The sequence below is a fragment of the Balaenoptera borealis genome (assembly GCF_965194805.1).
Source record: "Balaenoptera borealis genome assembly, chromosome: 2".
NCBI lineage: Eukaryota > Metazoa > Chordata > Mammalia > Artiodactyla > Balaenopteridae > Balaenoptera > Balaenoptera borealis.
The window spans coordinates 146,117,107-146,144,726 of NC_138867.1; the positions used below are offsets into that span (position 1 = coordinate 146,117,107).

The 27,620-nt window shown below is 38.5% G+C and overlaps 2 protein-coding genes across 9 annotated transcripts; one reads left to right on the forward strand and one right to left on the reverse strand.

Annotated features, from left to right (window-relative positions):
• Nucleotides 1–483: 483 nt before the first annotated feature.
• Nucleotides 484–17,605, reverse strand: SLU7 (SLU7 homolog, splicing factor). Of its 2 annotated transcripts, none has more exons than XM_082378770.1 (16): nucleotides 17,499–17,605; nucleotides 15,269–15,454; nucleotides 14,246–14,399; nucleotides 13,822–13,902; nucleotides 13,363–13,527; nucleotides 11,212–11,280; nucleotides 8,295–8,342; nucleotides 7,970–8,101; nucleotides 7,609–7,706; nucleotides 7,375–7,442; nucleotides 7,101–7,240; nucleotides 6,095–6,256; nucleotides 3,501–3,605; nucleotides 3,271–3,342; nucleotides 3,043–3,156; nucleotides 484–2,393 (listed from the first exon to the last, which is right to left on the reverse strand). In XM_082378770.1, exons 1-16 carry the CDS (start codon nucleotides 17,534–17,536, stop codon nucleotides 2,214–2,216), a joined length of 1,812 nt encoding a protein of 603 aa, XP_082234896.1. In that variant the 5' UTR covers nucleotides 17,537–17,605; the 3' UTR covers nucleotides 484–2,213. The 2 variants fall into 2 exon arrangements, with proteins under 2 accessions (XP_082234896.1, XP_082234897.1); XM_082378771.1 differs by having other exon boundaries at nucleotides 17,280–17,582.
• A 9-nt stretch (nucleotides 17,606–17,614) lies between these two features.
• On the forward strand, nucleotides 17,615–26,703 carry PTTG1 (PTTG1 regulator of sister chromatid separation, securin). Of its 7 annotated transcripts, none has more exons than XM_082378810.1 (7): nucleotides 17,615–17,683; nucleotides 18,459–18,499; nucleotides 22,133–22,233; nucleotides 22,584–22,768; nucleotides 24,114–24,207; nucleotides 25,632–25,790; nucleotides 26,540–26,703. In XM_082378810.1, exons 3-7 carry the CDS (start codon nucleotides 22,143–22,145, stop codon nucleotides 26,617–26,619), a joined length of 609 nt encoding a protein of 202 aa, XP_082234936.1. In that variant the 5' UTR covers nucleotides 17,615–17,683; nucleotides 18,459–18,499; nucleotides 22,133–22,142; the 3' UTR covers nucleotides 26,620–26,703. The 7 variants fall into 7 exon arrangements, with proteins under 7 accessions (XP_082234936.1, XP_082234940.1, XP_082234941.1 ...); XM_082378814.1 differs by having other exon boundaries at nucleotides 22,587–22,768; XM_082378815.1 differs by lacking the exons at nucleotides 17,615–17,683; nucleotides 18,459–18,499 and adding an exon at nucleotides 21,570–21,676 and having other exon boundaries at nucleotides 22,587–22,768.
• Nucleotides 26,704–27,620: the final 917 nt, after the last annotated feature.

Genomic DNA, 27,620 nt, shown 5'->3' on the forward strand with positions numbered 1-27,620 from the left:
GCTGTGCTGGGTCTTAGTTGTGGCACACGGGATCTTTAGTTGCTGCATGCAGGATCTTTTTTTTTAGTTGCGGCATGTGGAATCTAGTTTCCCAACCAGGGATCGAACCCAGACCCCCTGTATTGGGAGCATGGAGTCTTACCCACTAGAGCACCAGGGAAGTCCCTCCTGAAATTTTCTAATTCAAATGCACAGAAGCTAAGCCAGGCTTCCTGCCAGTCCTATAGATCACTTTTCTGCCAGGTATTTGTTGTTTTTTTTTTAAAATATTATTTATTTATTTAGGCTGTGCCAGGTCTTGGTTGTGGCACGCGGGATCTTTAGTTGTGGCATGTGGACTCTTAGTTGCGGCATGCATGCGGGATCTGGTTCCCTGACCAGAGATCGAACCTGGGCCCCCTGCATTGGGAGCGTGGAGTCTTACCCACTGGACCACCAGGGAAGTCCCCAAATATTTGAAATAATGCTACAAACCACTCACAGTTAAGTATTCTCAGTTATATATCTTTATTAACAAAAGATAAATAAAATACAAAATAGACACTAATATCAGACTATGTTGAACCATCCTATGTTAAGGTAGGAATATGAAAACGTCAATTTTTGACATTCTTAAAGTAGGTAAGAATTCGATGTATTTGCATTGCTGTTTTAATTTCATACTGGTCTGAATCTAGATACCATGTATATCCACAGAACTTGACAATTTGATTCAGTTACTCTCCCACCAGCACTATTTCTGAGATGCTAACTTAATGCAATATTCTAGTGGGTTTTGGTAGTTTAGAAAAGCCAGTGAGCTGTTAAAAGTCAATATCCTTGTGTCAGGGGTTTTAAACAGGCTGTTTTCACTGATCCCACTCTCACTGTCAGTACTATCTTCACAGTGTTCTTAGAAGAAGGCTAAAAATCGTGGTGATCTCAGTTACTAATAGCCCTACAAGCTATACTTGTAATTCTTTGAAGAAACCTTCAACTTCAGGTTTTGCTTTTTTGCAAATTTTACAGAGACACCTGCTGGCTATGAAGATTAGGTGCAAGAGATATTCTACAATCTTTTAAAAATCTAATATTCGGGCTTCCCTGGTGGCGCAGTGGTTGAGAGTCTGTCTGCCACTGCAGGGGACACGGGTTCGAGCCCCGGTCTGGGAGGATCCCATATGTCGCGGAGTGACTGGGCCCGTGAGCCACAACTGCTGGGCCTGCGCATCTGGAGCCTGTGCTCTGCAACAAGAGAGGCCGCGATGGTGAGAGGCCCGCACACCGCGATGAAGAGAGGCCCGCGCACCACGATGAAGAGTGGCCCCCGCTTGCCACAACTGGAGAAAGCCCTCGCACGGAGGCGAAGACCCAACACAGCCAAAAAAAATAAAAATTAAAAAAAAAAAAAAAATCTAATATTCATGACTGTTATATAAAGGCAATCACAATTAAAACAGCAATTAGTATCACAGACCATATCCTCTATGCTAAAGAAAAGGATTTCTGTGTCTAAACACTCATGTCCGGAATGGTAAAAGACCTAGTACTAACACTGACTCAAGGGTGAGAAAATAGTTTTTTTTCCATGCAAAGGCTAACGCATTTAGTTCTGAGTATAAGGTACAAGGAAATGTTCTGAAAATCAAAATTTTATAACCAAGTGGAAAACAGAATTATTACTACACAGACTGACATCAGGGATAAAGTTTTCACACGTTCTACAGTCCTTTCAGTAACCCAGAGCTCAAGACAGGATATTAGCTTTAGATCAGAAAAATCTGAGAAGGCAAGAAGAAATGATTATCAAATAACTACAGTTATAGTTACTACTAATTTAAAAAAAATGAAGCCCTTGTTTTGAGAAAGAGTAACTAACTGCCTTCAAAATGAGTGCTAACACTACATAAAGGGCCATAAAAATTGAGGAAATAAAGTTTGAAACTTAATAAATAAATGTTAAGATATCTGTGATAGGTGGAGAGCCAAGACCTTTTTCCACATCACTAATATAAAATTGGAAATAAAATCTTAATCTGCACTTAATGTACCGCTTTTTTTTCTTCTCTGTTTCTTCAGTGTGGAAAGGAATGAATTTACTATAAGTCTTCTGGATGCTTTAAAGTCAGGCAGCAAGGAGAGTAGATACAGATTTTTCTATTGATAATCATCAGCAAGAATCTAAAAGAATGTATCAGCAGAGTCTATCTTCGGTGACCATCTGTGACCAGTTACTACTGTCCGAGGAAGGAGGCCATGGGGTCATCTGGCCTCTGACGTTTCATTCTGTAGGCCTCCATTTCCTCTTCAGTGGGTTCCCGAGTTTCATATATGCTACTGTAAGGCCGCTTCCTCTCATCAATCTGCATGATCTCCTTGACATGAAGAAGACGGGCCTCCTCTGCATTCAGTGCCTATAGTGAGAAGAAAGACATGAGTACCGTGGCTCTACATCAGATCTCTTTTGTTCAAAAGTGGTAGAGTACCAGAACACCCCACTGAGTATGAACTACTACATCAAAAACCTAGATTGCCTGGAAGAGCTTGGGAGTCAGCCCTTTCGCTGTCAAGCTACAACTAATCACTATTTGGCCACAGAACATTCTATGACATTTTCAATGAAATTTCAAAGAAATTTTATTTAACAACAAAAATTGAATGAGGTTTATTTTACTGACAGAAGCCGGCAACTGATGCTTTTTGGTGGAGACTGCAATTCTGACTTTTCCCAACACTTGCTGAAACTTACAAATTATAGAGCCAGATGGCAAGTCTCTCTGGGGAACATGTCATAACTCTAAAATAACAACTATACCAAGCATTTTTCTTCTGTGCGTTAGTGATATTCAACAAACAGTTCAAGAAGCAGGCTATACCGAGACACACAAAATCTCTATTCGTATTCTACAACTGGTAGGTGACCTGAGCAAAACACCCAGACTAGGGGCTCATTTGCTCATTTTTAAAATGACCTTGTAAATAGGACTAGATAATTTCCTAAGGTCCCTACAAATAAAGAATGCTGCGGTCACTTTTACTATTTATTTAGCCTTCACAAAGTACCTTTTTCAATTTTTCATGTTTCTTTTCTTCGTCATCACTCTCTGAACTGCTCTTTCGATGCTTCCTCTTCTTCTTTTTCTTCTTTTTCTCCTCTTTTAGTTTTTCCTGATGCATCTGATTGGGAGGATGCAAATATAGTGTTGTTAATGCAAAAACAAAGTTCTAGCACAAGTTTTAAAATACTCCCTCCAAGACTTAAAAATTCAGGACAACTGATCATGGACTTACCTCCATGAGGGTCTGAGGTTTTTTCACAGATTCTTCTCCAATTGTATCATTTATAATACACTCCTCTGAATTCTGTGGAAAAATATATGTAATCTAACTTGAAAGTCATAGTTACCAGTCATCTAAGAAAAAGTTAAAATTTGAAACATAAAAATATATGTTTTATACAAATTTTGACTTAAGAGCTTTGGCTGTTGTTCACCTTTAAGCACTAGAGGACAATTACTTACAGCAGTCTCCTTCCCAGCTTCTCCAGTACAATAGGAAAACTTGAAAAAAGAGTGACAGCATTTGTATCCCCATCGGCCTTCTTTCCAGTAAGAGCCCCAGATATGCTGCAGAGAGACAGAGAGGTTATTTAAAAATGAACCTGAAGGACTTCCCTGGTGGCACAGTGGTTAAGAATCTGCCTGCCAATGCAGGGGACACGGGTTCGAGCCCTGGTCTGGGAAGATTCCACATGCCGCAGAGCAACTAAGCCCGTGTGCCACAACTACTGTGCCTGCACTCTAGAGCCCACAAGCCACAGCTACTGAGCCCACGTGCCACAACTACTGAAGCCCGCGTGCCTAGAGCCTGTGCTCTGCAACGAGAAGCCACCGCAATGAGAAACCCGCGCACCGCATTGAAGAGTAGCCCTTGCTCGCCACAACTAGAGAAAAGCCCGCGCACAGCAACAGACTCAACGCAGACAAAAATAAATAAATAAATAAATGTATATTAAAAAAAAAAAAAAAAAAATGAACCTGAAACTAGGGTCTCTCATATACTGTTTTTCTTTCTTTTTTTTTGTTAATTCTATCATTAATTAATTTGATTGTTTTTAAAAATTGAAGTATAGTTGATTTACCATGTCATGTTAGTTTTAGGTGTACAGCACAGTGATTCAGTTATATATATATATATATATATATATATATTCTTTTTCAGATTCTTTCCTCTTATAGGTTATTACAAAATATTGAGTATAGTCCCCTGTGCTATACAGTAGGTCCTTGTTGGTTATTCTCATATACTGGTGATAAAAGGAGGAAAATTATGGGGATACTAGGGCTAGCTAACAGGGAGAAGGTGTGGTTACAACTGTCTTACATTCTGTGCCCCCCTAAAATTAAAAAATTTAGGCTATCTGACTTCTCTTGAAAAATTGAGGACTGGGAAATTCTGGGCCCACATTCCCACTTGTCAATAATTGGCTGTTGCTGACCAGTGGATGCCCCTATTAGACAGGGCTTGTGTTCTCTAGTTTATAAAATTTGCCTGGCTCATTTCTCTCATCTATGATTACTGGCCTAGCTCCTATTAGGTGGCTAGGTTTTTGGCTCTTATTTAGAGAGACAAGTGTAGTTTGGGTACTTAAAGTACAGCAAACTATATGCTTTACCATGCGATGCAATATGACATATACTGTATCACCTATGAAGTGCTCCTGTCAAAATATTTAACTTATATCTAATCAAGCCTTTAGATCTGAATTCCTGTTTATAGGAAATACAGGGAATAGAGGAATAAGTTATATGATATCACTAGGAACCAGTCAAATACAGGATATGAGACAGTTTACAAGATAACTGGCATGATCTGTTAGAGTCACTGTCATGAAAAAGGGGAGGTACATGCTAGAAAAAAGAGAGATAACAACCAAATAACAATCAAAATAAACGTAAGCTGTGACTGGATTCTGTGTCTCACACTCACGCACAAAACAACTATCCCCACTCCAACCAAAAAAACCCAAACAGCTATTTAAAGGCATTTTGGGGTATATTTTGGAAAATGTGATTAAGGACTAGAGATTAGGTGATATTAAGGCATTAATGTCAATTTTCTGAAGTGTGATAATAGTGATGTAGTTATATAGGAGAACATCCTTAATTTTAGGATACATGATACAGTGTTATGGGTGAAATGTCATATCTGTAATTTTCAAATGTTTCAGTCAAAAAAATATACAGTTAGACACACACACTCTTCTAGACAAAGTGTATATGGCAATCTGTAAAAAAAAAATTTGAATCTAGATGGTGGGTATATGAGTGAAAATAATAGTATTCTTTCACATTTTGGGAAAACTCCATAAAACAGCAATTGGTGCAGCCACTGTGGCAAACAGTACGGAGGTTTCTCAAAAAACTAAAAATAGAACTACCATATGACCCAGCATTTCCACTCCTGGGTATATATCTAATAAAAACAAAAACACTAATTAGAAAAGATACATGCACCACAGTGTTCACAGTAGCATTATTTACAATTGCCAAGATATGGAAGCAAACTAAATGTCCATCAACAGATGAATGAATAAAGATGTGGCACATATATACAATGGCAAACTACTCAGCCATAAAAAAGAACAAAATTTTACCATCTGCAGCAACATGGACGGACTCGAAGGGCATTATGCTAAGTGCAATAAGTCAGACACAGAAAGACAAATACTGTATGATATCACTGACATGTGGAATCTAAAAAATAGAACTAGTGAATATAACAAAAAAAGAAGCAGACTCACAGATATAGAGAACAAACTAGTGGTTACCAGTGGGGAGGAGGGGAGAGGCAGTATATAGGGGTCGGGGAGTGGAAGGTATAAATTATTGGGTGTAAGACAGGCTACAGGGATGTACTGTACAACACGGAGAACATAGCCAATATTTTGTAATAACTGTAAATGCTGTATAACCTTTAAAAATTGTATTAAACAATAAGACAAAGTTAAAATGCAAAAAACAGAACGAAACACAACAATGACTTACTAATGAAAAATACAATCCAGAGCAAAATGCTAACAAGGACACAAAAATGATTCTGGTTCAACACATACCGTATGATTGTGGATCTTCACATCCTCCTCATACTTGGAGGAGGCAACAGCCCGCTCCTGTCCTTTGATGACTGTCCCATGTCTTGAGTACTCCACGTAGTCTTCGGTCTGAGCTAAAAGCAGTTCAGCTGGAGGGGCATCCAAGTGTTCTTGGCCACCGTACTAAAAGGACATTGAACATTATTAAATACATTTTACAAAGATTGGCATTCAAATCTCTACTGAAGGGTTTATTTCCAATCAGAAAGATTAGAGGACTATTCTTCATGGGCTTTGTTATACAAAACACAGTGAAAAAAATGTCACCAAATTTTCAAAGGCAAATAAAAGATGTCTCAATTGCTATTCATGTGTTGAGTGTGGTAGGTTACAAAATGCTCATAAAACTCCCCTTATCCTGTGTGCATGCCCATTTGCCACATGACTTTGCTGCTCCTTCCCTTGAATCTGGGCCTGGCCACGCTACTTGTTCTGGCGTATGGAACACTGGCAAATATGATGTAAGCAAAGACCTGAAAAACACTTGTGCACTGGGGCACACTTTGTTGCTAGTTTCTGGTATCCTGAGAATGCCATGTAAAGAAGCTGGGCTAACCTATCAGAGGATAAGAACCCATGTGGGGCAGAGATGAGATGTTCCAGGTGAGGCCTTCTCAGGACAGATGAGGACTGCTAACTGCTAGAAACCAAAGTGAGGCCATTCTAGATCATCCAGCTTCAGATAGGCAGACTCAGACCAGGAAACCCAGCTGACATACAAAATGGTGAGAAATGAGAAATGTTTATTTAAACTATTACATGTTGAGGTGATTTGTTTTGCTGCAAAAGCTCACTGATATAGCTACACTGATACTGTATACCAATTGATTGCATCAGTGGAAGGACAGGACTAATCCTGATGGATTACAATGAACTGTATATTGTATTCCAAATGTAAATCAAATGTTTATTAACTGGTAATTTCTATTTAAGGAATGTTTTCCTTTAGCAGTCTGGTCAAAATTACCTTTTCCAGGATGCTTTCTTTCTGCTGTTCTTTGAAGTCTTCTTTCTTGACTTTGAAGGACTTATACAACAGCTCTAGTTTTGTAGGATCAGCTTGCAGATGCACTTCAGACCCTTTGTCATAGGCTTCCCAAGCGAACACTAGGGTAATTAAAAACATCGTAATGAGCTGTCACCTACATTGTTTTCATGCTTCTTGGAAACAAGCTTTAAAAAATGCCCCCAAATTTCTTACGAGCTGATATAAAATACCTTGACATAGAGAAAACACTTACATTGTGTCTGAGCCATTGAAATGGTATCACCTGTGTATCTAACAAAGTTATCCCCCGCATAGCTCACTCTGTAAACACAAATTAAAAAAAAAAACTGTTTCAGAGACTGATTTCTTTAAGGAAATTCTTTTCTGACCTGACCATAGGTGATGCTCATTTTAATTCAGATTGTGATTTATGAATAAAAGCTCCCCTCCCCTCCCTTGAAATCTTTACATTGAACTTGGTACTTACTCATCTGGATTCTTTCCTGCATTGGCATAGGGATTCTCTCTCATCGCTCTAGTTTTGGGATCATAGTAAGCAGAATTTGGATCTAAATTCCGCAAATACTAGAAGGAAAAAAATATTTTAAGACTGTGTTAATGTTTACTTTCATCAAAGAAGATTTCAGCAGACTAGTAGGAGGAGTCAATTAAATGTGTGTGTGCATGTCTGGGGTACAGGTGAAGATAAAGAAAACCGGAAGGACACCTAATCTTGGAATGACTCACTAAATTGCCCATATACTACCGAGATACCATATTAGTAGACAAAATTTAGGCTGGGAAGACAAATATTTTTTGAATATGTATGTTGAGTTGGCAAGGCTTACTTTTGCAATATCTTCTCGAATCCTGAGATTCCGGACAGTAATTCGTCTCTTAGAGTCAAAATTCTGTCCAGGCATGTCAATATCATCTGCATATTTATCTTCATCCTCATCTTCACTGTTATGATCTTTTTCCTGAAAGAGGAAGAGAGAGGAGAAAAAAATTTTTAAGAAAAGAGCAGCATCTAGTTCTTGTTTTCCCTTTAACCAAACCCTTACTCACTGTTCTTTAAACCTATTATTATTATGAATTATATATTACTATTAATATTAGCCATCAGAAATTTAAAAATTTAATGTATATCCAGATAGGGCATATATTTACTACCGTCTGAGAATTTGGTTCCTCTTCTCCCCACTGGTGTTTTGGAGAATTCTGTGTCACGAAAGAAGGAAATGAATTTGTAATTGTATTCCACTGAATCAACTGATTATTTAACACTTTAAAAACATAGTTAAAATAATATAACAAATTTAACTGAACAAATTCTCATATTTCTCACTTGTAGCGAGCACATAAGTTTTTAATACAAGTATGTCATTGTGAATAATTTTATTAGGCTGTCTACAAATCCAAAATTTTCATTGATGATAGGACTATAATCACACAAACGTAACAGAAAGATTAAGTTGATCAGTATACCTAATAAATATTCATTTCATATGTGTTCATCTTCAGATATAACATTTTCATTAAACTTCACTGTTTTTCTATTAAGGCCAAAAAAAAAGTTACCAGGATCATGTAATAAGTATCTTTAGAGCCAAAACAGCCTTTGTAAAATTTAGGCAATGAAGAAATCTACTCAGGTGACAACACGCTGTGATTTAAGAAGCATGCGAAATCCTTGCCTCAAAGACACTTTCTTCATTAGCAGTTGGTCAGGATATTCTCTAACTCCGCAAAATGCTGAGAGCAAAGTGCTCAGTACTTCATCGTGTCTTAAAAAGGCTTCACAAGTTCAAAAGAATACCTTATACCATTAGTGGGAGGATGTGGAAACGTGTGTATAAAAAAATATCTATATGGTATACTGGTGGAAGCAAAAATTTGTACAGGCTTTCTGAATGCTAGCTAAGTGATAAGTCATCAAATTTTACATATACATATTCAGTGCATCAACAATTACACTTTTAGGAATTTATCATAAAGAAAAAATGTCTATTATATAAAGACTTATAAGAATCTAGTGTTGTGTATTGTACAAATAATTGGGAAAAAACAAATCAACAAGAGATGATTGGTTATATAAATTATTGCACTCAATAAACACTGAACAACCATTAAAGTCATTCTGTCCAAGGTACAGAAAAACACGTATACTTTGCTACCTTTTTTTTTTTGGAAAAAAAAAAAAAAGAGGGAAAGATGGGAATAAGATTACATATTTGTATTTGTTTGTATTTACACAAGAAACTCTGAAAGGATCTGTAAGAAAAATAAAAATGGTTATGGGGGGTGAGGTTTAGAGATAGGGTGGATGGAGGCACATCTACTTAAATTATTTTGATTACTGAACCATGTGAATTTATATAAAAATAAATGTTATAGGTCTACATTTAATGATATGGAGAACAAGTCCTCACTGCACTGTATATTGTAAAATTGAAGGAGTAGGTGATAAATGAGTATGTAAAGATGAATCCATTTAAAAAACACGTTGTATGATAATCACACACATCTGGGGTGGACTGGGACACTGAAAGGCCTACTTGAAAATGTTAATAGTTAACATAGGGGATATTTTTCTTCTTTATAATTTTCTATGTATTTTTTCTGAATATGTGGTGCCTTCAAAATAGGGAATTTTTTTAAAAAATATTTTTTTTGGAGTTCTTACAAGTTGCTAGTTCAACAAAGGACATTTATATTGCTACACAGACAGCTAAATCTCTATAGTAGACGTAGCTCTACTATATGCAGTTAATCTTCATATCCAAATGGGCAAAATTCATACTTACTTTCCCAGTAAGTATGCTTACTGGGAAAATAAATTATGTTTACAAGAAACAACAACAAAGAATATGTTAGAAAAACAGAAAAAGGCCCTCTTCTTTTTTCCAGAGTTGGTAATGATTAACAACAATAGCTACCAATTACCAAGTGTTTACTCTGTGATACGTATGCTAAACCTCCTGGCCCGGGTAGGTGTTGTTATCTCTGCTTTAGAGATGATCAAATGAGGCTCAGAGAGGCAAATTAATTTTTCTAGGACCACCTAGCTAGCCAGGGGCAGAGCTGGGTTTTAACATTATCTGTCTGTTAACTTGTGCTTTGAACCTGCCTGATAGGTAGCCTCTGTGACTGCTCACTTGGTGATTAACTTACTTAGTTGTGTTTTCTTTGTAATTATACTTGCTAAGGGTCCCTTTTAGAAGTTTAAACTCGACAACTCGAAAATGTTTATTATTTACTTATGCCATTAATTTGTTAAAAGAAATTTTCACAACTCTAGTAAGTATAATATACTCTGTTACAACTCGAAAATGTTTATTATTTACTTATGCCATTAATTTGTTAAAAGAAATTTTCACAACTCTAGTAAGTATAATATACTCTGTTAAGTTGACTGACTGGAAAAAAAAAAAGGAAAAAACCTGTCTGCAATACATCTTTTTTGTTAGTTTGAAAATTTTTTGCCTAACTATAAAATTATTACATGTTCATTATGGAGAATGTGGGAAATACTAAAATAAATAAATAAAAAGAAAAATTCACCAATTCTATATTAAATGAGAACTGGTGTTCTGGTCGTCTTCCCTGTGTGGTAATAGTGTAATATTTTACATGTGTCGTTAAAATATAAGTGTTAGCCAGTGTTGTTACAAAGTTTTGATAAAAGTCATTTTACATTCTATCATGCAGAGCAAGGATAGCTCACTTCACTAATTCCCTATTACACTATTTCAATTTCTTGCTGTTGTAAAAAGTGCTGCAATGAACATCTTTGTGCATAATGACTTTTCTGAATACTAGAAAAAATTTAGGATGGATGGATTTACTAATTTAATTCCAGAAAAGGTACATAAATGTTTTATGGCAATATCCTCTCCTAAATGATTACATCAATTTATAGTCGCATGAACCCTCCAAGTCAGTTTTACTCTTTCCCCTCGATAGCACTTCTCTCTCCCTAAAATCTTTTCTAACTGGAGAGATATAAAATGAATTTTTTGTTTCAGTCTTCATTTTTTGTTTACTAAGAGTTTGAATTTTTTTTTTAATGATCATTTTTATTACTTACAGCCTGTTCCACTAATTTTCCTGAGGCTAATTCTTCTTGGAGTTTTTGGGCTTTCAGCGTTCGTTTTGCCTAAGAAAAAAGAAACATTTGAAATTTACTTAGTCAAGTGAACATTTAATTTTTATATGCGTAAAATGCACAAGTTTATTGTTTTCAGAAAAGGTCACTGGACAAGGTCATGTTTTGTAGCTCTAGACCTCTGGCTCCTAAAGAGCAGGAGTTACAAGGAATTCCCTGGTGGTCCAGTGGTTAGGATTTTGCGCTCTCACTGCCGAGGGGCTGGGTTCGATCCCTGGTCTGGGAACTATGATCCCAAAAGCCATGCGGTGCGGCCAAAAACTAAACGAACAAAAAACCCCCCAACTCTACTCAGTGCTCTGTGGTGACTAAAATGGGAAGGAAATCTAAAAAAGAGTGGATACATGTATATGTATAACTGATTCACTCTGCTGTACCTCAGAAACTAATACAGCATTGTAAAGCAACTATACTCCAATAAAAATTAATTAAAAAAAAACATGAATGGATAAAGAAGATGTGTGGAATATATATATACAATGGAATATTTAGCCATAGAAAAAAGAATGAAATTTTGTCATTTGCAGCAACATGGATGGACTTGGAGGGCATTATGTTAAGTGAAATAGGTCAGAAAGAGAAAGACAAATACTGTATATCACTTATACGTGGAATCTAAAAAAATACAACAAACTACTGAATAAAACAAGAAAGAAGCACACTCGTAGAGAAACAACTAGTGGTTACCAATGGGAAGAGGAAAGGGGGGAGGGGTAATAGAAGGGTAGGAAATTTTAAAAAAGGGGGGGTTATTATAGGATTATACGAAATCATGTCTGTGAAACTTTTGAAAATTGTAAGGCACTGTAAATTTAATGACTCTTTCATTCAATAAAAAAAAAACTAAATTAAAAAACAAAAAAAACAAGATGAATTGGAAGATTGGGATTGACATATATACACTAATATGTATAAAATAGATAACTAATAAGAACCTGCTATATAAAAAAATTAAGTTAAAAAAACCTCAAAAACAAAAAAATACCCCCCAAAAAACAAAAAATGAAAATGAGTTGGATTCAATCAGCCATATTTAAACAGGAGTTACAAACTTCTGTTTGAACCAGGCATTAATGTAAACTGAGTTAGACACCACCAGGGGTAAACTGCAGAGAACAATCCCTGCTGACGAGGTGCCACCTGACTCCAGATGACTGACCCTTCCAGGCTGGCCCAGGATTACCACGTATTTCACTGTTCAAGAAAAGATAAAATTCAGATTTTTATGTGAAATCCCATGATTTTAAATGTTAACTCTACTTAAAAAAAAAACCAAAAGCAGCAATGTGACTATGGTTTTTAAAAAATGGGAGTGAGTAGGTGAAATCATAACAGAAAAAATTTAGGTTAAGTTAAAATAAAATTCAATTTTCTGAAACGACTTACCCTCTTCCCCTTCCCCCACCCTGAAATGCTATGTGAGACAACTATAAAGCAGGCCCAGGGGCTTCCCTGGTGGCGCAGTGGTTGAGAATCTGCCTGCCAATGCAGGGGACACGGGTTCGAGCCCTGGTCTGGAAAGATCCCGCATGCCACAGAGCAACTGGGCCTGTGAGCCACAACAACTGAGCCTGCGCGTCTGGAGCCTGTGCTCCGCAACAAGAGAGGCTGCGATAGTGAGAGGCCCGCACACCGCAATGAAGAGTGGCCCCCGCTCGCCACAACTAGAGAAAGGCCTCACACAGAAATGAAGACCCAACACAGCTAAAAATAAATAAATAAATTTATAAAAAAAAAAAAACAGGCCCATAGGCAAGATATAGTCTAGGGGCCAAGAGTTTATAAAAGAAAGGAAAAAGCTTTGGACACTAATCTGTTCTAATGCTGCCAGTATTTTTCGCAACCTAAGTCATGGAGTAAAGGACAATACAAGAATGAAATAAAAAGAAATTGCTGCCAAATAGGGCTAGCACACTGTCTATTTCACTATTCAATTAGGCTTACGACTACTACAATAATAAAAATGCCATCATTTTTATACTGCTTGAAGACTCAAAAAATAGTTGCTAAATTAGAGATACAGCAAAATGTACATTCTTTAAGGATAGCAGGAAAGCAGTGAACTGTGCTCACCAGATCAACTTTCGCATACTCTTCTACAATTTTCATGTGTTCTTCTGGATTGTAGCCATTCCACCGATCCCTCTTCCCATCATAGTCAAACATCAGCTGAGGCTGAAGGTGTTCATCTGGAGCTATGTTAGTACCTGTAAATTTTGCTCCAACTCGCCTAGGTCTCTGGAAAACAGAATAAGATTAAATCTTTTCCTAAGTATCTATAGCCCAGAGGAAAATTTCATATAATCTTTACAGAGTGGATGTGAACATACCATGGGACTTTATGGTTTATTCAATTATCGTTTAGTCTTCCAGCAAAAGTTTTGATGATGCTAAACTAATTTCTTCAAATTAACTTTTATTTAAATTGTACCTAAATATAGGTAATTAAAAAAACAGAATGAAGCTCTCTGACAGGAATAAAGAAAGAGACTCTCTGACAACAGTTTCCAAAATTCTCAAAGGTGAGCTTACCTCAAAGCAGTCTTTCTTTTTGTGCGTCATGGCTCCACAGTTTTCGCATGCTCCTTTGCGGTACTTAGTAGTTATGGAATTCTATAAATGGATGTAAAGAAAAACAAGGAAATTTTTATTTATCTGAATAAGTTAAAAATAACTTCGGCTCTCATTACTATATTGTCTAGTGAAATGATTTATTCATTAAGAGGAAAACCAGTTAGAATCTCCACTTTTATAAATGAGAAGTTTTAAAGACTTCAGCAATATCAAATTTATAAAATATAGACGCTAAAGTAGTATGTATTGTGAATTTTAATACCACATAAAAGGTCATATAATCTGTTTCTACTTTATATAGTATTGCTTTAGAGGTTCTTATATTAAGTTCTTAAAATAAAATCTCCGTTTTCACATGCATATATACAGGTTGCATATATACCTCTTTTACACCCCTCTTGTACCAGTCTCCAGATGAGCTGAACTGCTTTTGTTTCTCTGGCTGTGGTCTCTGGTGCTTTAAAGTAGGCCTTTTTGAGGGATCAATATACCATGGCACTGAAGAAATATACTGAGGAATATGAGGATTGATGTCTCTGTAATAAAATAAAATTTTTTTTAACAGAATGAAGTTGAAAAATAATTGATATTACAATTACAAAGGTAGCCTATACAGAATCTAAGAATAGAGATACTGTACTGGGAGGAGAGAGGCAGAATATGCTTGTTATCTCTAAAATAAAAAACAATTAAAAATAAAGAAAACAATTTATATTAGAGTGAAAAAATTTCCAACAAAGAAACTAAAAATAGTGATATAACTAAACGGGGAGGAGAGATGAAGGAAGATAGGGACCTATGTTAGTGAGATTAATCTTGTATCAGAGCAAGAAGTTAACTAATAGTGTCTAGAGTTGATTATAATAATGGTATAGGTATGTTATTTAGAGATGTGGAGGTATCAACCAGAAAAACTCAAAATAGACTGACAAGTACAGTCGTCCCTTGGTATCTGAGAGGGACTGGTTCAGGACCTGCCTCAGATACCAAAACCTGCAGATGCTCAAGCTGCACAGTCGGGCCTCTGTATCCATGGTTTGGAATCCGAGGATTCAACCAATGGCAGACTGTGTAGTACTGCACGTAGTTATTGAAAAAGATCTGAGTATAAGTGGACCCACACAGTTCAAACCTGTGTTGTTCAAGGGTCAACTATAGTCACTTGTGTAGAGTAGGACAGAGAGTGGGAAAACTGAAAAGGACTATAGCTATTCATTACAAGTCCTTCATTATTATTTGATTACTAAACCTTATACATATGAGTTTGATAAAATAAATAAAAAGAAAAATGATGTAAATGATAAAGATGGCTTCCTGTCAAGGCAAAGGATGAGAAATTGGTAAACTAAGTAGACATGAATTTGAATTCTGAACAGATCTTGCAAAAAAAAATTAAAGTACTTACTTTCCTTCTTCATCAACTTCTGCAGGGGCATTACCCAATTTTCGCTGTTCTTCTAGCTCCTTCTTCTTTCTCCAGTCCTCTCTGGTCATCTTCTTTGGTTCCTCCAAACTCATTTCTTTGGACCCCGAAAGGGTGGCCGCATTACCTGCATCCATGGCTGCAGCTGACATGGTTATCTGGCCTTCTCTATGAAAAGGAAGAAATATCTATTAGTATAAACTTGCCCTTGGTGAATTCACCAGTGAAACTATCAAAAGTACACTCTAATGACACATACTGTGCGTTATACAGAATGTTTCATATTCTAGACATTATTAGTTAACTTCTTGCTCTGATACAAGATTAATCACTAACATAGGTCCCTATCTTCCTTCATCTCTCCTCCCCCTTTAGTTATATCACTATTTTTAGTTTCTTTGTTGGAAATTGTTTCACTCTAATATAAATTATTTTATTTTTAATTGTTTTTTATTATAGAGATAACAAGCATATTCTGTCTCTCCCCTCCCACTACAATATCTCTATTCTTAGATTCTGTATAGGCTACCTTTGTAATTGTAATATCAATTATTTTTCAACTCATGTCTTATTCTTCATAGTATCTGTAAGGGAAAGGTCTCTTTCCCCTCCACAAAAGTCTTTATATACTGTTGCACTTTTTCTCTCAACTCTAAGTTATAAGTGGAGAGAGACATACACATGTATTTAAAATTTCACGAGACTCTTTCTCTCATATATATTCCTTAATTCCTCTCTACTTATGTGTCTCAAACTTTTCTACCACACTAACCCTTAATGAGTACGTAGGGTCCTATCTCTGTTCCTCTTAAAGACTGGATGCTTTAAGATTTACCTATATTCATTGTCTCTATTTCCTCATCTTCTGCTTCCCTTCTCAATTACTCTGATTTACCTCCCACGCCCCTCCCCCCACTCCAAAGATACCACTAAGTTATCAATGTGCCTAGTCCTCTGGACATTTTTCAGTTCTGTTCCTTCCCCTTTTACTATATTCTTATCCTTTCGCTTATGTGACACTATACTCTCCTGGTTTTTCTTGTACCCCTCTCGCTGCTTCTCCTGAATCCTTTGTAAGTTCATCCATTTCTGCCCAGTTATTTTATTTTGGATTCCACAAGGCTCAATCCTGGGGCCTCCTTCATCACTCTAAACTCCACCAGAGGATAAGCTCATCTATTTCCAAGGTTTCGACAGCCACGATATACAACTGTTGGCTCTCCAATTTATTTCTCTACTCCAGACCTTTTGTCTGAGCTTCCAATAAATACATTCCAATTGCTTACTTCAAAGTACCTCCACTTAGATGTCTCTGAGAAACCTGAACTCAACAAATCTTAATTCAAATTCATAATCTTCAACTAAAAAAAAAAATTCATAATCTTCTTTATGAAATCTAATCCTTTTCCACTGTTCCCTCTCTTGATGAAAGACACCACCATCCATCCCTTTTCATAAGTGTTCCAGCTAATTCCCACACCTATTTCATCACTAAGTAATGTTATTTTCACCTTCTGAATATCACTCTAATTCATCTACTTCTACTACCAATAACCTTAGTGTTAATACTTTTCCCTACCAGTCTCTTCCAATTCCCTCCAATCAGTTTTCCACACTGCAGTGTTATTTTTTCAAAACACAAATTTGATCATATTATGTCCACTACACAAGCTTAAAACCCTCCAATGCAGCGCTGTCCAAGAGAAATATAACGCCAGCCCTATATGTCATTTTAAATATTCCACAACCATACTAGAAAAGTAAAAAGAAACAGGTAAAATTATTTTTGCAATATTTAACCCAATATACCCAACATATTATCATTTCAACATAGGAAAAAATCTGTTTAGACTTAGAAAGACTAAGTCTTTAAAATCTGATATGGATTTTACACGTATTCAGACTAGCCAACATTTCAAGTGCTTAAGAACCACAACAGTTAACAGCTACTGTACTAGACAGTTCAGCCCCAATGGCATCTTATAATTCTTACTTTAAAAACCACTGAAGACACAGTCCTGGTCTGACTGGGCACAGGTACTACGACTGAGGCCTAGGACGGCGGCTTCCTTCTAGGTCCCCGTTCCCTCCTCAACCTGGCGTTCATCAATCTCGTGAGGATATTTGTAACAGTTAGGAGCCTTTGGTCCACTTCTCGGGGTTCTTCACCCTCACCCACCTCCCTCTTCAAGTTCTCACAATATTTCCCTACCCGGTCCCGCCGCTGGTGACCCCAAGACAGCCGGACATGAAGGAAGCCGACTATCAATGTTTACTTCCTGACCTCCTCCCTCTCCCAGCAGCCCCTGCGGCACCTTCCGGGCGACCCACACATGCGCGCTAAGAACTGTTTGAGTCTCAGGCTCCCAAGCAGAGCTGGTCTCGCGAGATGTTGAGGTGTGTCCGTTTCTTTACTGTGGGTCTGTAGAGTGGGTTAGGTTTGAGCAGCTTCTTTTCCGCTCTGTTCTTTGAAACTTTTTTTTTAAGAGTCGCCGCATCATACGACGTAAAACAAACAAATAAAAACTTAGTAGAGCGCAGACAACAGCTTAAGCCTCACTAGAGCGCTGTGAAATGAAGGGGGAAGTGCGTGAAGTTAAAAAAAAGTTAAAATTAGCATTAATTAGTAGCCAGGTAGTGTAACACGCTGAAGACAAGGTAAACACAAAGTGTCTTCCTCTCCTCGAATTTACATAATACGGAGTGAGAAAGACACTGAATTATTCAAAAATGTATAGTTCTAGAAAGCCGCTATGAAAGGTATACCAGGTACTATGAGAACATGAGGCACTATTCGGTAATTGTGACACCTCGCCCCAATGTGATCTTGTATTTTACCATTAGGAAAAAAATACTATAAAACGATTTCCATTTTAGGAAAACAGTAATATTTATGACATCTCAACCTTCCTTTAAAGTATAATATGAAAAAAAATACTGGAAAATAGTCATTTTGGAGTAGAATTCCCCACCCCCACCCCCCTTTTTTTTTTGGTCCTATCCTCTCTGTTCCGGTCACGTTTTATTTTTCAAAACAGTATGTGTTCCTTTCAAATGTCAGAGTGACATTCTTGCTTCAATAAGAGATCTCATCATAATATAATCTATTTTTTCTTATTAAGAATGTTCAGTGCCTAGCATAGGAATGTAAATATTAATTTTGATTTTACAGTGCAATAGCTGAAGGGACAGAAGTCAGAAAATAGTCTGAAAGTGAGTAGTCTGTGAATCACTCACACTTTGCTTTTTTTAAATATATATTTTATTTATTTATTTTTGGCTGCGCTGGGTCTTCGTTGCTGCGCGCGGCCTTTCTCTAGTTGCGGCGAGCGGGGGCTACTCTTTGTTGCGGTGCGCGGGCTTCTTATCGCGGTGGCTTCTCTTGTTGCGGAGCACGGGTTCTAGGCACGTGGGCTTCAGTAGTTGTGGCTTGTGGGCTCTAGAGTGCAGGCTCAGTAGTTGTGGTGCACAGGCTTCGTTGCTCCACGGCATGTGGGATCTTCCCAGACCAGGGCTCGAACACGTGTCCCCTGCATTGGCAGGGGGATTCTTAACAACTGAGCCACCAGGGAAGTCCCAAACTTTGCTTTTATCTCCTTAAAACAATTCCCAAAATTTTCTTGGAAGTGTTAAGTTGTATTTAGTTAAAACTATCAGGCACAAGCCAGGGAGCACATCTCTCAGAGGAATTATAGAATGTGTTGGACAAGAGGGAAGAACCTTTTGTAAGGTTCAGGTTCCCCCTGGAGGATTCTGAGGAGGGTCTAGGGAAGCAGGGATCAGTTCTGGATGGGTTGCTGTTTGATCAACTGGGATTGATTAGGATCTGGATGCAGTTATAAGGTGAGGATGGTTCAGCAATTGGGTATCTCCAGTAATGGTCCGGGGTATAGCAGAGTGGGTTTGGGGCATCATGAGTAAGGAAACAGTGGTTACTCAAAGAGGGAGTGGTTGTGCATTTTACAGTTACTGCATGACCTTGGGAGACACAGTGCTTTCTGTTGTAGGGGGAAGACTTACCCTAGGGAGATATAAACCTTGTGCCCCAAAACTTCAGGAGATAAAGAATCCCCACTTGGAAGCTGTAGGTATTGTTAAAGATAAAAGCCACAGGCCCAAAATGGTGTCACTTGTGCTAAAGCCCATGATACCAAACCTAGATTTAACACCTAACGTAATCACAACTTCAAAATGTAATCCCCAGAAATGTAATCCAATCAATCAGTTTGGAATTTCCTGGTCAGTACTGAAGAGGTAATATGTCACGTGGACCCTTTCTATCATCCCCTCACCCCCACCCTGCCTCTCAGAGGAAGAGGAGGCAATCAGCTGTAAAAACCTTGCTGTTCCTTGCCCCCTTCCCCGCCCCCCAAAGATGTCCCAGCCTAAAAATAATCCTTTCTGTTATTTTGCTAATAGCTTCATGCCCCACCCTTCTTCCTACAAAAACTTTTCAGTTTGTACAACCCCTTGGAGCATGCTTCTGGTTGCTAGGTGGGATGCTGTCTAATTTATGAGTTGTTGAATAAAGTCAATTAGATTTTAAAGTTTACTTGATTGAATTTTGTTTTTTGACAGTGTCGTTGAGATTTGGTTTCAAAATGAACACTTTTGTGTATTGATGATGTAATATGGAGCTGAGACATTTAGAAGGAGATACAGGGAGGAAATAAGGGTAGGGGTAGGGATAAAGGAGAAAGGACAGAGAAGGGGCAAAGAAGGTATGCATTTTTTTGTCCTTCCTCTTTTCTTCTTGATGTCTAGCATTTAGTAAGCATTCAATAAATATTTGTTGAATGAATGAGTCATTCAATCAATTTTGATCCTGAAATGCCAGGGAAGAAGGGACAATGAACTGGCATATATTTCGAACCATATCTATGCCAGGTGTAGTGCTAAGCCTTCTGTGAAAGAGTAATGTAGGCTCAACTCCTGTCTCCCAACTTCCCTGCAAGTTAAAAAGTATCTGGTGACCTGTTGGGAGTACGGTTTGGATGACACAGGTCACCCTTGGTCTTTTGAATTGATTCCTTTATCTTGTTTAATATATTTCTATTTACTGTAGAAAGGAAAAGGTCACCAACTTTTTCAAGCACAGTTTCTCCCCATATCTTGGAAATTGGAATTCCTTGTGTATATCTTTATTATTCCTCTGATCTTTTTCTCTTGTTCACTCTCTGTCCTTCCCCCACCAGCTTTGATGAATATATTGTTGAGATGTTAAAAGTTTAAAATAAGTCCCTATTGGGACTTGCCTGGCGGTCCAGTGGTTAAGACTCTGCGCTTCCACTGCAGGGGGCACGGCTCGATCCCTGGTCTAGGAACTAAGATCCCGAACTAAGATCCCCCGTGCCATGCGGCATGGCCAAAAACAAACAAAAAAAAGTCCCTGTTAAATGATAGAACTTTAAAGGAAGCCTGAATTTTGTACTCATTAGGTCATTATTTTGTTCCTAAGCCGGATTCTGTATAACAGAGACAGCATCCTAACCTGAAATATTGATGATAGTCTTGCAATTAGGAAATAATCAGTCCATTTTTTAAAAATTGAAGTATAATGGATTTATAATATTATATTAGTTTCAGAATCAGTCCACCTTAATCACAAGCACCACAGAATGACACAAACACTGCCGTTTTATCTACCTGTATTTTCATTTCTTAATTTTTAATTCTTCCCTGCTAGTATTCAGTAGACCTAATATGGATTTTTTCCCCCACCTGACTATATATTGACTGTATATGTATTTTTTATATCTCTAATTAAAATACAACTATTATGTATCCATCTCCCTTCGTCATTTTCCCGATGACTACAATGCCTTTCCTCTAGTGCTGCCCCTTCTTTTTGATTTGATCTGCTCTATTTACTCTCTGGAAAAATAGTTGATTAGTTGAAGACTTTAGGAAAATAGTTCTGTCACCACCTCACCTTGACTTTTTGAACTTCACAATCTTCTCATTTGAAAACGTCTTGGACACCAAAGTGTCTCAGGAAAAAACAAAAAACTCCAAAAACCAACTCTGTATCTTGGTATTACAATAATCATCATAATTATTTATTTCTTGGAATTGGAGACCATATTTACTCCCCTTCTGTTTCTGTGGGGAGCAGGTTAAAAAACAACTAGAAATCCGTGATCAAGGTGTCAGTGGGTTTGATACGTCTCCTCCTGGGAAACAAGCGACAAAGTTGCCGGGGGAAGCTTTCGGGGCGGAGCCCAGGGAGCTTAGGTTCCTACCATTGGTTCTTCCCGGGAGCCTCCTCCCCACTCCTGCCCCGCCTCCTGGACGGATGAACCAATAGCGGCGTAAGTTGTGGTTTAAACGCCGAGTCGCGCGCGACCGCTGGAGACCGTGTCTAGGAGGAGTTTGGCTGTTGTTCTCAGCGTGGGTGAATGGAGCGGTCGTGAGTGGTTGGGCGGGAGGGGTCCGGCGGGGTAGGAAGCGGGGCTGGGGTGGGGGTCTGGGAAGCGGGGTCCGTATGTCTGGGAGCCGGGGCTGGGGATTGGGGGCTGGGACTAACCCCGGGACGTCTGTAGCGCCCAGCCGGTTGAGCCACGGCCTTTGGACTGCGTCCGCAGCCCACGGCGGTTCGGTTCCGATGGGTAGCAGGGCCTGTGCCAGTCCCAAACCGCCAACTCTTCTGGAACTTAGGGCCCCTGACTCAGGCTTCAAGAGTTAAGAGCTGGATTAAGTGCCTGTCGGCTCAAGATCGGGTTTCTCCCTCTGCTTAGCTCTTGTTTTTATAGACGTGCCCAGGGTAGAAAGTTGGGTCTGTGCTACACCTTAGCTTCTTTCATCTTCCCTAACTCCCAGGGTTTAATGAGTATTTCACACCCCTAGGTAATCCAGAATGGCTACTCTGATCTATGTTGACAAGGAAAATGGAGAACCAGGCACCCGTGTGGCTTCTAAGGATGGGCTGAAGCTGGGGTCTGGGCCTTGTAAGTATACAGGCGGCCATCAGGTACACAGGTATTGTGAATCAGTGGTGGGTGTGGCCTGGAGCTGGGGGAGGCATTTAGTATACTTGACGCCAGCAATTGGAGTCAGGTTTACCCAATACTGCTACTGCCAGGTGCTTGTTATGGGTCTGTTTTTCATGTTCAGTATCTTAATGAGATTATTTAAGAGGGTACTGAACTGAAGTACTGTTAGGCATAGGACCATGCCACTGTCAAAAGGGTGTTAAGTTTGGGTGTGAGAATTAGGCCACGTTTATAGGCAAGGTCAGCCTTCAAGTTGCATAGGCGTTTACTGCTGGAATAATCTCACGGTAAGACTTTTTCTTTAGCAGTCAAAGCTTTAGATGGGAGATCTCAGGTTTCAACACCACATGTTGGCAAAATGTTTGATGCTCCACCAGCTTTACCTAAAGCTGCCAGAAAGGCTTTGGGAACTGTTAACAGAGCTACAGAAAAGTCAATAAAGACGAATGGACCCCTCAAACAGAAACAGACAGCCTTCTCTACCAAAAAGGTAAGTGTTGGCTATAAATAAAGATGCTGTTTAAACACTTCAGCACTTGTGACTCTTAAAATGACTATTGGCATCCTACCTGACTTTCTCCTGTGTGAATAGAAAGAAATAGAGGCTAGCAAACATAGATTAGCAGAAGAGAATCATCATACTGTCTTTGTGGACTTCCCCTGTAACACGAGATCACATTTATCAGTAGCAGCTGGTGAATTTTTTGCCTCACCTGCCCTTAATGAGTGTCTTTAAGCAGATTGATTGGTAGAATGTACTTACAGATTAAAAAGTACTGAGAGGGAGGGTATTTTGCAAGAGGTCACGTTGCTAATATAACAGCTCAGGTGCTGCCATCCTTCTCCCCTTCTTCCAGAGCAAGCACCAGATTTTTAGGTTATAACGCAGTAGCATGTTGACCTTTGTATGTGTGTTTACAAATTGTAGGTTAGTGCATCCTAGACTGAGACGACTTGGCTATGAAAGATGACTTTAGCATGTGGATTAACACTTCATTTCACTAATTGTTTTGTTTAATGTGTATTAGGAAAAAAACAACTAGGACTTGACCTCAAACTGAGACCTACATGTGTGGTTTCAGGACAAGGATGTCTTTTTTAAAAAACTGAGTTGAGTAAGAGAAATGTTAAAGGCAAGTATTGCAAGGATATAGCAAAAGTGATGAGAATGTGACAGAACTGAAATGTGGGAAACCCTGCCTTAGGGATTTCCTCTAGCCCTGCACATGTGACATAAGCATAAATCAAGACTATGCAGGCTTCCATTTTGGCCCATCATCGTGGACTGCTTGCCAGTTCCAGACTAGGGAATTATCCACTGTGGGCTTCTAAAGTCCTTGGCTGTCTTTGGCTGCCTCTTACTCTGTGTATTTGAGGAACACAAACTGGTTTTTAAAATTAACCAAGCAAATAATTTAGGTAACACTGATGGACACACCAACGGAAAATTATATTTCCAACAGCCAAAAATGGCTTCCAGGATTAGCTTCTATTCTGGGTAATTCATGCCCATTTTCTCCTTTGTTAGGTTGGGTGATTGAGTCAATTAGTTCTGAATTAACTCCGCTCTGCATTTTGATAACTTATGCTAACAGGTGCTGATACTTATATTTTAGAATTAACTTTTGAGCCATGATATTAGAATTGCTTGCTGAATTGTATTTGTAATTTTGAGAATGAAGGATTATGGTTTCTTAGAAGTCAGCATGAAATTGAAAACAATTTAAAATGTGGTGAAGCAGTCACATGTCTTAAAAAAGCCCTATGATCTCTTGTACTAATCAGTTGACAAGGCTTCCACTCTCACTAATGTATGTTTTCTTGGGTTGTTTTAGATGACTGAGAAGACCGTTAAAGCAAAAAGCTCTGTTCCTGCCTCAGATGACACCTATCCAGAAATAGAAAAATTCTTTCCCTTCAACCCATTAGGTAATATCTTTTGGTATTGCACAAATGCTTTAGCCTTGAGTTTCTCTTAGGATCCAATTCAACTGTAACTTGATATAGCTATGAATAAGACATGTGATCCAAGACTATAACAAGGCTGTCTGAATCTGGGTTGCTTTGAACAAATACACTTGTGGATTTATTTGTAAGGTATAATCTTAGGTCAGTAGAGGAATCCGAGCTAAGATGTGGAAAACATTGTTCCTGTCCTCAAAAGCTAACCACCTAGGGGGAGATTAGACCTGTTCAACGTTAGGGGACAGTCTTCTTAGCAAACCATTTAGAAAGAGGGCTCTATGTCAAGTTGAACAATGCCTGAGGGCTTCCCTGGTGGCTCAGTGGTTAAGAATCCGCCTGCCAATGCAGCGTATGCAGGTTCGAGCCCTGGTCCGGGAAGATTCCCCCATGCTGCAGAGCAACTAAGCCCGTGTGCCACAACTACTGAGCCTGCGCTCTAGAGCCCTCGAGCCACAGCTACTGAGTGCGCGTGCCTAGAGCCTGTGCTCCGCAATAAGAGAAGCCACCGCAATGAGAAGCCTGCACACCGCAACGAAGAGTAGCCCCTGCTCGCCACAAGTAGAGAAAGCCCGTGTGCAGCAACGAAGACCCAACACAGCCAAAAATAAATCAAATAAAAAATAAATTAATTAAAAAATGTAGGTCATGTTGAAATGTTTCATTATGAAGTATCAAAAGCACACTCATTAATATCACTGCTGACCTCATCAGAAAAGTCTTCAGTATTAGGAAGCTGTTAAGCTAATGATTACAGATGAGTTTACTGATATTCCAGTTTTTTTTTCCCCTTGAAATTTTGAATTTTATCATCGGCAACAAATACCGTTTCCCTTTAAGTGGTAGACTTCTTTCATTCCTCGGAGAAAAATGTTCGACACATATCCAAGGCTGAGTTACCACAGTTTGTCTTTCAGTTCTTCCAAGTAAATGGTGTACAGGAATAAGGCCTCTGGTTTAGCTTGCAAATCAAATAATTGCACGAATCTTTTTTTCTTGGAAAACACCATGGTCCTTCAGTATGCGGTAGATGTGTTTTATGGCATACTTCACATCATATACAGAATACTAAAAAGACATGTTCTCAAGGGTTGAGAGCTAATAAAATTAATACTGTTTACTGCATGTGGTAGAGTAACATGTGAAACGCTTTTTTTACTGCAAGTGAATGGCTGCGAGGAATATAGTGACTACTAAGCATAGTTTATTGCCACTGCCTTGATTCGTGCACAGCAGTTTTATCCACCATTGCTTTTGGACCATCATTGTAAATGTCAACACAGTGGAAAAAGGTATTAATATTATTATAAAAAATAGTTTGAGCTCATGGGCCCTGTGAAAGCTGACCACCCTGAGGAATGCTGCCCTGACAAAGTACTTTTCTGTGGCAGATTTCGAGAGTTTCGACCTGCCTGAAGAGCACCAGATTGCACACATGCCCTTGAATGGAGTGCCTCTCATGATCCTCGATGAGGAGAGGGAGCTTGAACAGCTCTTACACCTGGGCCCCCCTTCACCTCTGAAGATGCCTCCTCCACCCTGGGAGTCTAGTAAGTGAATGAGTGCCCTTCTAGAAGGTCTGTAAACAATCTGTGTCATAACACTTCCATTACCGTGGGGACAGGTTGTGCAGAAGGTTAGCCTGTAAGTAATTTCTATCCTTCAGACTGCAGGGATAAGGTTTCAGGATAATGAAAACTATTCTCAACTGGTACTGCTTTTTAGTCCCAAATGCCCAGTTAAATTGTCATTCTGGAATCTGGACAGTCTTAGATACAAGCAAAACCAGAGGAAATTTAGTGTGTAACTTCTTAGGTTATAAGCTGAAGTATAATAAACTTGCTTGGAATGAGAATTCCAAGCTACACCCAAAGCTCGTGTAGGATCAAGACCCACGTAATAGCATCGATTGGCAAACCTTTACTGCAGAGGGTTTGAGGTCTTGGTTCGAACTGGTGGTCAAAAGCCATCAGTATGTTTTCTATTTGTTCTGATGGAATACCTCACACTATTTGCTAAATTGCATTAATGATAATTGTTGGCCCTTACTTGGGTCTCTAAGAACGATGGAATTTCGGGTACTTCTATGATTTATCTCATAATGGAGGTTAATTCTGTGGCCACAGCCACATTCCAAGAAATAAGTGAGAGCGGGTATGTGTGTGTGTAGGTGGGGCGGGGGTAAAGATTCATTAGACAAAGGGAAAAACAAGAATTCATGATAAAGAGTGACAACTAGTGTGTGTGTTGATGGACACGAGGATTTGCAGATATTGAACAAGAAATTCCTGTTTTCTAGATCTGTTGCAGTCTCCCTCAAGCATTCTGTCGACCCTGGATGTTGAATTGCCACCTGTTTGCTATGACTTAGATATTTAAATTTCTTAGCACTTTATAGTCTGTGGGTATGTATTAATAGTTTGTATTAATAAAGCAATTCTCTGTTTAACAAACTCTTCCTAATATTGTGGTTGGTATTGTTTGGAATTTGCTTAAAACAGTATGAAAACTAGTAGATGTGTTTAACAGACAAGAGTCTATAATCTGACAGGAGAAGTTTGTCCGAGTTAAAAAACTTTCCCTGAAACCCTCTGGTTTGTTTTAACAACTTATTTTAGAAGCTGCCACTGTTTTCCCTGAAACGTATACCCCTCCATGTGTACTTTACTACCTTTCTGTGGCCATTAACTAGTGACAGTGATTAGATCTCTTAATAGGAAGAGCTACTTCCAGCTCATTGTGTCTGTTGCTAGGCATTCTTTATTTCTGGTTCTGTTTAGTTTCTAATGCCTTCAATACTCTGTATTCAGTGATCAGAATTTGAAAGGCTCTGAATTTCCTGAGAATTCTGCCTCCTTGAGCTCTTCAATTGGGTTCTTTGCAGATAATTTACTGATAGTAAGATCTACTTTCTACCTATAGGAAACTCTATTTATTTGCTAACTCTGTGTTGGGAATTGTTTTTCAGTCTTTAATAAGCATTATTGTGTTTCATGTTCATGACCCTGTCTTTCAGATGAGGACAGTGAAGCTCAGAAGTTCACTGATAAACCAAAGACACGAAGAGCTAGAAAATGATAGAACTGGTATTTTGATTCCATAACTGAGATTGGAATCAAAATATCAGATTGCTCATGGATTTTCTTTTTTTTTCTTTTTTTCTTTGGGCAGAGGGAGTGGATGATGTTTAAAAAAAATTAATTGTTGCCACCATTTTAAATTAAGAGTTTCACACATCTCTGGTTTTAGAGCTTAGCTTCTCTTGGAAAAGCAGACCTGTTTATAGTAGGCCCTTGTTTCCAACACTTGGTACAGTGGCTGCCTTTTAGGTGGAGTGTGGGTTTTCTGTCCTCTGAACCCTATGTGAGATGGTTTGAGGG

What these genes read in the sequence shown, in the direction of transcription:
- SLU7 (XM_082378770.1), bottom strand. Translation starts at nt 17,536, where the DNA reads ATGTCCGGCTGTCTTGGGGTCACCAGCGGCGGGACCGG. An exon ending in GAAGTTGATGAAGAAGGAAA is followed by an intron (nt 14,400 to 15,268) that starts GTAAGTACTTTA and finishes ATTTTATTACAG; the next exon opens with AGACATCAATCCTCATATTC. An exon ending in AAAAGAAAGACTGCTTTGAG is followed by an intron (nt 13,528 to 13,821) that starts GTAAGCTCACCT and finishes TCTGTTTTCCAG; the next exon opens with AGACCTAGGCGAGTTGGAGC.
- PTTG1 (XM_082378810.1), top strand. Translation starts at nt 22,143, where the DNA reads ATGGCTACTCTGATCTATGTTGACAAGGAAAATGGAGAACCAGGCACC. An exon ending in CAGCCTTCTCTACCAAAAAG is followed by an intron (nt 22,769 to 24,113) that starts GTAAGTGTTGGC and finishes GGGTTGTTTTAG; the next exon opens with ATGACTGAGAAGACCGTTAA. An exon ending in TCCTCCACCCTGGGAGTCTA is followed by an intron (nt 25,791 to 26,539) that starts GTAAGTGAATGA and finishes CCTGTTTTCTAG; the next exon opens with ATCTGTTGCAGTCTCCCTCA.